Source organism: Lampetra fluviatilis, chromosome 55 (assembly GCF_964198595.1).
Source record: "Lampetra fluviatilis chromosome 55, kcLamFluv1.1, whole genome shotgun sequence".
Taxonomy (NCBI): domain Eukaryota; kingdom Metazoa; phylum Chordata; class Hyperoartia; order Petromyzontiformes; family Petromyzontidae; genus Lampetra; species Lampetra fluviatilis.
In genome coordinates, this window is record NC_136329.1 from 5,352,911 (window position 1) to 5,362,625 (window position 9,715).

General features: G+C 58.7%; 1 protein-coding gene across 1 annotated transcript in view; it reads right to left on the reverse strand.

Annotated features, from left to right (window-relative positions):
• Positions 1 to 9,715, reverse strand: part of SEC63 (SEC63 protein translocation regulator) — a gene marked incomplete at its 5' end in the record, with an annotated part of 64,790 nt that overhangs the window by 28,002 nt on the left and 27,073 nt on the right. The window contains one exon of the mRNA XM_078879937.1: positions 3,771 to 3,998. Within this exon, the coding sequence (XP_078736063.1) occupies positions 3,771 to 3,998 (228 nt within the window). The remainder of the gene's footprint in view (positions 1 to 3,770; positions 3,999 to 9,715) is intronic.

Below are 9,715 nucleotides of genomic sequence, written 5' to 3' on the forward strand. Positions count from 1 at the left end.
TCCCCGTGTCTCCGTGTCTCCCCGTGTCTCCCTCCCCGTGTCTCTCTCCCCGTGTCTCCCCGTGTCTCCCTGTGTCTCTCTCCCCGTGTCTCCGTGTCTCCCCGTGTCTCCCCGTGTCTCCCCGTGTCTCCCTGTGTCTCTCTCCCCGTGTCTCCCCGTGTCTCCCCGTGTCTCCCCATGTCTCTCTCCCTGTGTCTCCCCGTGTCTCTCTCCCCGTGTCTCCCCGTGTCTCTCTCCCCATGTCTCTCTCCCCGTGTCTCTCTCCCCGTGTCTCTCTCCCCGTGTCTCCCCGTGTCTCCCCGTGTCTCCCCGTGTCTCCCCGTGTCTCCGTGTCTCTCTCCCCGTGTCTCCCCGTGTCTCCCTGTGTCTCTCTCCCCGTGTCTCCGTGTCTCCCTGTGTCTCTCTCCCCGTGTCTCTCTCCCCGTGTCTCTCTCCCCGCGTCTCTCTCCGCGTGTCTCCGTGTCTCCCCGTGTCTCTCTCCCCGTGTCTCTCTCCCCGTGTCTCCCCGTGTCTCCCCGTGTCTCCCCGTGTCTCCCCGTGTCTCCGTGTCTCTCTCCCCGTGTCTCTCTCCCCGTGTCTCTCTCCCCGTGTCTCTCTCCCCGTGTCTCTCTCCCCGTGTCTCTCTCCCCGTGTCTCTCTCCGCGTGTCTCTCTCCCCGTGTCTCTCTCCCCGTGTCTCTCTCCCCGTGTCTCTCTCCCCGTGTCTCCCCGTGTCTCTCTCCCCGTGTCTCTCTCCGCATGTCTCTCTCCCCGTGTCTCTCTCCCCGTGTCTCTCTCCCCGTGTCTCTCTCCGCGTGTCTCTCCCCCCGTGTCTCTCTCCCCGTGTCTCCCTGTGTCTCTCTCCCCGTGTCTCTCTCCGCGTGTCTCTCCCCCCGTGTCTCTCTCCCCGTGTCTCTCTCCGCGTGTCTCTCCCCCCGTGTCTCTCTCCCCGTGTCTCTCTCCCCGTGTCTCCCCGTGTCTCTCTCCCCGTGTCTCTCTCCCCGTGTCTCCCCGTGTCTCCCCGTGTCTCCCCGTGTCTCCCCGTGTCTCCCCGTGTCTCCGTGTCTCTCTCCCCGTGTCTCCGTGTCTCTCTCCCCGTGTCTCTCTCCCCGTGTCTCTCTCCCCGTGTCTCTCTCCCCGTGTCTCTCTCCCCGTGTCTCTCTCCCCGTGTCTCTCTCCCCGTGTCTCTCTCCCCGTGTCTCTCTCCCCGTGTCTCTCTCCCCGTGTCTCTCTCCCCGTGTCTCTCTCCGCGTGTCTCTCTCCCCGTGTCTCTCTCCCCGTGTCTCTCTCCCCGTGTCTCTCTCCCCGTGTCTCTCTCCCCGTGTCTCTCTCCCCGTGTCTCTCTCCCCGTGTCTCTCTCCCCGTGTCTCTCTCCCCGTGTCTCTCTCCGCGTGTCTCTCTCCCCGTGTCTCTCTCCCCGTGTCTCTCTCCCCGTGTCTCTCTCCCCGTGTCTCTCTCCCCGTGTCTCTCTCCCCGTGTCTCCCCGTGTCTCTCTCCGCGTGTCTCTCTCCCTGTGTCTCCGTGTCTCTCTCCCCGTGTCTCTCTCCCCGTGTCTCTCTCCCCGTGTCTCTCTCCCCGTGTCTCTCTCCCCGTGTCTCTCTCCCCGTGTCTCTCTCCCCGTGTCTCTCTCCCCGTGTCTCTCTCCCCGTGTCTCTCTCCCCGTGTCTCTCTCCGCGTGTCTCTCTCCCCGTGTATCTCTCCCCGTGTCTCTCTCCCCGTGTCTCTCTCCCCGTGTCTCTCTCCCCGTGTCTCTCTCCCCGTGTCTCCCCGTGTCTCTCTCCCCGTGTCTCTCTCCGCGTGTCTCTCTCCGCGTGTCTCTCTCCCCGTGTCTCTCTCCCTGTGTCTCCCTGTGTCTCTCTCCCCGTGTCTCTCTCCCCGTGTCTCTCTCCCCGTGTCTCTCTCCCCGTGTCTCTCTCCCCGTGTCTCTCTCCCCGTGTCTCTCTCCCCGTGTCTCTCTCCCCGTGTCTCTCTCCCCGTGTCTCCCCGTGTCTCTCCGTGTCTCTCTCCCCGTGTCTCTCTCCCCGTGTCTCTCTCCCCGTGTCTCTCTCCCCGTGTCTCCCCGTGTCTCTCCGTGTCTCTCTCCCCGTGTCTCTCTCCCCGTGTCTCCCCGTGTCTCTCTCCCCGTGTCTCCCCGTGTCTCTCCGTGTCTCTCTCCCCGTGTCTCTCTCCCCGTGTCTCTCCCCCCGTGTCTCTCTCCCCGTGTCTCTCTCCCCGTGTCTCTCCCCCCGTGTCTCTCCCCCCGTGTCTCTCTCCCCGTGTCTCTCTCCCCGTGTCTCTCTCCCCGTGTCTCTCTCCCCGTGTCTCTCTCCGCGTGTCTCTCTCCCCGTGTCTCTCCCCCCGTGTCTCTCTCCCCGTGTCTCTCTCCCCGTGTCTCTCTCCCCGTGTCTCTCTCCCCGTGTCTCTCTCCCCGTGTCTCTCTCCCCGTGTCTCTCTCCCCGTGTCTCTCTCCCCGTGTCTCTCTCCCCGTGTCTCTCTCCCCGTGTCTCTCTCCCCGTGTCTCTCTCCGCGTGTCTCTCCCCCCGTGTCTCTCTCCCCGTGTCTCTCTCCGCGTGTCTCTCCCCCCGTGTCTCTCTCCCCGTGTCTCTCTCCCCGTGTCTCTCTCCCCGTGTCTCTCTCCCCGTGTCTCTCCCCCCGTGTCTCTCTCCCCGTGTCTCTCTCCCCGTGTCTCTCTCCCCGTGTCTCTCCCCCCGTGTCTCTCCCCCCGTGTCTCTCTCCCCGTGTCTCTCTCCCCGTGTCTCTCTCCCCGTGTCTCTCTCCCCGTGTCTCTCTCCCCGTGTCTCTCTCCCCGTGTCTCTCTCCCCGTGTCTCTCTCCCCGTGTCTCTCTCCCCGTGTCTCTCTCCCCGTGTCTCTCTCCCCGTGTCTCTCTTCCCGCGTCTCTCTCCCCGTGTCTCTCTCCCCGTGTCTCTCTCCCCGTGTCTCTCTCCCCGTGTCTCTCTCCCCGTGTCTCTCTCCCCGTGTCTCTCTCCCCGTGTCTCTCTCCCCGTGTCTCTCTCCCCGTGTCTCTCTCCCCGTGTCTCTCTCCGCGTCTCTCTCCCCGCGTCTCTCTCCCCGTGTCTCTCTCCCCGTGTCTCTCCCCCCGTGTCTCCCCGTGTCTCTCTCCCCGTGTCTCTCTCCCCGTGTCTCTCTCCCCGTGTCTCTCTCCCCGTGTCTCTCTCCCCGTGTCTCTCTCCCCGTGTCTCTCTCCCCGTGTCTCTCTCCCCGTGTCTCCCCGTGTCTCTCTCCCCGTGTCTCTCTCCCCGTGTCTCTCTCCGCGTGTCTCTCCCCCCGTGTCTCTCTCCCCGTGTCTCTCTCCGCGTGTCTCTCCCCCCGTGTCTCTCTCCCCGTGTCTCTCTCCCCGTGTCTCTCTCCCCGTGTCTCTCTCCCCGTGTCTCTCTCCCCGTGTCTCTCTCCCCGTGTCTCTCTCCCCGTGTCTCCCTGTGTCTCTCTCCCCGTGTCTCTCTCCCCGTGTCTCCCCGTGTCTCTCTCCCCGTGTCTCTCTCCCCGTGTCTCTCTCCCCGTGTCTCTCTCCCCGTGTCTCTCTCCCCGTGTCTCTCTCCCCGTGTCTCTCTCCCCGTGTCTCTCTCCCCGTGTCTCCCTGTGTCTCTCTCCCCGTGTCTCTCTCCCCGTGTCTCCCCGTGTCTCTCTCCCCGTGTCTCTCTCCCCGTGTCTCTCTCCCCGTGTCTCTCTCCCCGTGTCTCTCTCCCCGTGTCTCTCCCCCCGTGTCTCTCTCCCCGTGTCTCTCTCCCCGTGTCTCTCTCCCCGTGTCTCTCTCCCCGTGTCTCTCTCCCCGTGTCTCTCCTCGCACGTCTCACCTCCAACCCCTTCTTCCCGTGTCCAGGATTGCTGTGGGCGGAGCTTGGGGCGTTGGGGGCGTGTCCAGGGGGGTTGTGGGCGGAGCTTGGGGCGTTGGGGGCGGAGCTTGGGGCGTTGGAGGCGGGGCCAGTCCTCCTGCGGGTCTTGGCTCCGCCCCTTCTGGCGCCCCTCCCCCCACCCCCCCTGGGGGCGGCCCTCGCCTGGCTAGGCCGAGGCTTTAGTTCCTCCTGAGACACAGAGACAGACAGAGACAGACACAGAGACACAGAGAGACAAAGAGAGACAGACACAGAGAGACACACAGAGACACAGAGACACACAGAGACACAGAGAGACACACAGAGACAGACACAGAGACACACAGAGACACAGAGAGACAAAGAGAGAGACAGAGAGAGACACAGTGAGACAGTCAGTCAGAGAGACAGAGAGAGACACAGAGACACAGAGACAGACAGAGACAGACAGAGAGAGACACAGAGACACAGAGAGACAAAGAGAGAGACAGAGAGAGACACAGTGAGACAGTCAGTCAGAGAGACAGAGAGAGACACAGAGACACAGAGACACAGAGACAGACAGAGACACAGAGACAGACAGAGAGAGAGACGGAGACACAGAGAGACACAGAGACACACAGAGAGAGAGACAGAGAGAGACACAGAGACACAGAGACACAGAGACACACAGAGAGACAGAGAGAGACAGACAGAGACACAGAGACACACAGAGACACAGAGAGACAGAGAGAGAGAGACAGAGAGAGACACAGAGACACACAGAGACAGACAGAGAGAGAGACGGAGACACACAGAGACACAGAGAGAGACAGAGAGACACAGAGAGACAAAGAGAGACAAAGAGAGAGACAGAGAGAGACACAGAGACAGACAGAGACAGACACAGAGACACAGAGAGACAAAGAGAGAGACAGAGAGACAGACAGAGAGACACAGAGACAGACAGAGACAGACACAGAGACACAGAGAGACAAAGAGAGAGACAGAGAGAGAGACAAAGAGAGACAAAGAGAGACACAGAGAGACACAGAGACAGACAGAGAGAGACACAGAGACACACAGAGACACAGAGAGAGAGACACACAGAGACACAGAGAGACACAGAGAGACACAGAGAGACAAAGAGAGAGACGGAGAGAGACACAGTGAGACAGTCAGTCAGAGAGACAGAGAGAGACACAGAGACACAGAGACACACAGAGACACACAGAGACACAGAGAGACAGAGAGAGAGAGACAGAGAGAGACACAGAGACACACAGAGACAGACAGAGAGAGAGACGGAGACACAGAGAGAGACAGAGAGACACAGAGAGACAAAGAGAGACAAAGAGAGAGACAGAGAGAGACACAGAGAGACACAGAGAGACAAAGAGAGACAAAGAGAGAGACAGAGAGAGACACAGAGAGACACAGAGACAGACACAGAGACAGACAGAGACAGACACAGAGACACAGAGAGACAAAGAGAGAGACAGAGAGACAGACAGAGAGAGACACAGAGACACACAGAGACACAGAGAGACAAAGAGAGAGACAGAGAGAGACACAGAGAGACACAGAGAGACACACAGACAGACAGAGAGAGACACAGAGACACACAGAGAGACAAAGAGAGAGACGGAGAGAGACACAGTGAGACAGTCAGTCAGAGAGACAGAGAGAGACACAGAGACACAGAGACACAGAGACAGACAGAGACACAGAGACAGACAGAGAGAGAGACGGAGACACAGAGAGACACAGAGACACACAGAGAGAGAGACAGAGACAGACACAGAGACACAGAGACACACAGAGACACACAGAGACACAGAGAGACACAGAGAGACAGAGAGAGAGAGACAGAGAGAGACACAGAGACACACAGAGACACACAGAGACACAGAGAGACACAGAGAGACAGAGAGAGAGACACACAGAGACACACAGAGACACACAGAGAGACAGAGAGAGAGAGACAGAGAGAGACACAGAGACACACAGAGACAGACAGAGAGAGAGACGGAGACACAGAGAGACACAGAGACACACAGAGAGAGAGACAGAGACAGACACAGAGACACAGAGACACACAGAGACACACAGAGACACAGAGAGACAGAGAGAGAGAGACACAGAGAGACAAAGAGAGAGACGGAGAGAGACACAGTGAGACAGTCAGTCAGAGAGACAGAGAGAGAGACACAGAGACACAGAGACACACAGAGAGAGACAGACAGACACAGAGACAGACAGAGAGAGACAGAGACAGAGACACAGAGACAGAGTTCAAATGACTTTCATCTCAACACTGCCCCACAGACTCACACCACAGACTCACACTGCACCACAGACTCACACCACAGACTCACACTGCACCACAGACTCACACCACAGACTCACACTGCCCCACAGACTCACACTGCACCACAGACTCACACCACAGACTCACACTGCCCCACAGACTCACACTGCACCACAGACTCACACCACAGACTCACACTGCACCACAGACTCACACCACAGACTCACACTGCACCACAGACTCACACCACAGACTCACACTGCACCACAGACTCACACCACAGACTCACACTGCACCACAGACTCACACTGCACCACAGACTCACACTGCCCCACAGACTCACACCACAGACTCACACTGCCCCACAGACTCACACTGCACCACAGACTCACACTGCACCACAGACTCACACTGCACCACAGACTCACACCACAGACTCACACCACAGACTCACACTGCCCCACAGACTCACACTGCCCCACAGACTCACACCACAGACTCACACTGCACCACAGACTCACACTGCCCCACAGACTCACACTGCACCACAGACTCACACTGCACCACAGACTCACACTGCACCACAGACTCACACCACAGACTCACACCACAGACTCACACTGCCCCACAGACTCACACTGCCCCACAGACTCACACCACAGACTCACACTGCACCACAGACTCACACTGCACCACAGACTCACACCACAGACTCACACCACAGACTCACACTGCCCCACAGACTCACACTGCCCCACAGACTCACACCACAGACTCACACTGCACCACAGACTCACACTGCCCCACAGACTCACACTGAGACTCACACTGCACCACAGACTCACACTGCCCCACAGACTCACACTGCACCACAGACTCACACTGCACCACAGACTCACACTGCACCACAGACTCACACCACAGACTCACACCACAGACTCACACTGCCCCACAGACTCACACTGCCCCACAGACTCACACCACAGACTCACACTGCACCACAGACTCACACTGCCCCACAGACTCACACCACAGACTCACACTGCCCCACAGACTCACACAACAGACTCACACTGCACCACAGACTCACACCACAGACTCACACTGCACCACAGACTCACACTGCCCCACAGACTCACACCACAGACTCACACTGCCCCACAGACTCACACCACAGACTCACACTGCACCACAGACTCACACTGCCCCACAGACTCACACCACAGACTCACACTGCACCACAGACTCACACTGCCCCACAGACTCACACCACAGACTCACACTGCCCCACAGACTCACACCACAGACTCACACTGCACCACAGACTCACACTGCCCCACAGACTCACACCACAGACTCACACCACAGACTCACACTGCACCACAGACTCACACTGCCCCACAGACTCACACCACAGACTCACACTGCACCACAGACTCACACTGCCCCACAGACTCACACCACAGACTCACACTGCACCACAGACTCACACTGCACCACAGACTCACACTGCCCCACAGACTCACACCACAGACTCACACTGCACCACAGACTCACACCACAGACTCACACCACAGACTCACACTGCCCCACAGACTCACACTGCCCCACAGACTCACACCACAGACTCACACTGCACCACAGACTCACACTGCCCCACAGACTCACACCACAGACTCACACTGCACCACAGACTCACACTGCCCCACAGACTCACACCACAGACTCACACTGCACCACAGACTCACACTGCCCCACAGACTCACACCACAGACTCACACTGCACCACAGACTCACACTGCCCCACAGACTCACACCACAGACTCACACTGCACCACAGACTCACACTGCCCCACAGACTCACACCACAGACTCACACCACAGACTCACACTGCACCACAGACTCACACTGCCCCACAGACTCACACCACAGACTCACACTGCACCACAGACTCACACTGCCCCACAGACTCACACCACAGACTCACACCACAGACTCACACTGCACCACAGACTCACACTGCCCCACAGACTCACACCACAGACTCACACTGCACCACAGACTCACACCACAGACTCACACCACAGACTCACACTGCCCCACAGACTCACACTGCCCCACAGACTCACACCACAGACTCACACTGCACCACAGACTCACACTGCCCCACAGACTCACACCACAGACTCACACTGCACCACAGACTCACACTGCCCCACAGACTCACACCACAGACTCACACTGCACCACAGACTCACACTGCCCCACAGACTCACACCACAGACTCACACTGCACCACAGACTCACACTGCACCACAGACTCACACCACAGACTCACACTGCCCACAGACTCACACTGCCCCACAGACTCACACCACAGACTCACACCGAGACTCACACTGCACCACAGACTCACACTGAGACTCAACACTGCACCACAGACTCACACCACAGACTCACACTGCACCACAGACTCACACTGAGACTCACACTGCACCACAGACTCACACCACAGACTCACACTGCACCACAGACTCACACTGAGACTCACACTGCACCACAGACTCACACCACAGACTCACACTGCACCACAGACTCACACTGCCCCACAGACTCACACCACAGACTCACACTGCACCACAGACTCACACTGCCCCACAGACTCACACCACAGACTCACACTGCACCACAGACTCACACTGCCCCACAGACTCACACTGAGACTCACACTGCCCCAGACTCACACCACAGACTCACACTGCCCCACAGACTCACACTGAGACTCACACTGAGACTCACACTGCACCACAGACTCACACTGCACCACAGACTCACACTGAGACTCACACTGAGACTCACACTGCACCACAGACTCACACTGCACCACAGACTCACATTGCACCACAGACTCACACCACAGACTCACACTGCCCCACAGACTCACACTGCCCCACAGACTCACACTGCCCCACAGACTCACACTGCCCCACAGACTCACACTGCACCACAGACTCACACTGCCCCACAGACTCACACTGAGACTCACACTGCACCACAGACTCACACTGCACCACAGACTCACACTGCACCACAGACTCACACTGCACCACAGACTCACACTGCCCCACAGACTCACACTGCACCACAGACTCACACTGAGACTCACACTGCCCCACAGACTCACACTGCACCACAGACTCACATTGCACCACAGACTCACACCACAGACTCACACTGCCCCACAGACTCACACTGCCCCACAGACTCACACTGCCCCACAGACTCACACTGCCCCACAGACTCACACTGCCCCACAGACTCACACTGCACCACAGACTCACACTGCCCCACAGACTCACATTGCACCACAGACTCACACCACAGACTCACACTGCACCACAGACTCACACTGCCCCACAGACTCACACTGCCCCACAGACTCACACTGCCCCACAGACTCACACTGCCCCACAGACTCACACTGCCCCACAGACTCACACTGCACCACAGACTCACACTGCCCCACAGACTCACACTGCCCCACAGACTCACACCACAGACTCACAATGCACCACAGACTCACACTGCACCACAGACTCACACCACAGACTCACACCACAGACTCACACTGCCCCA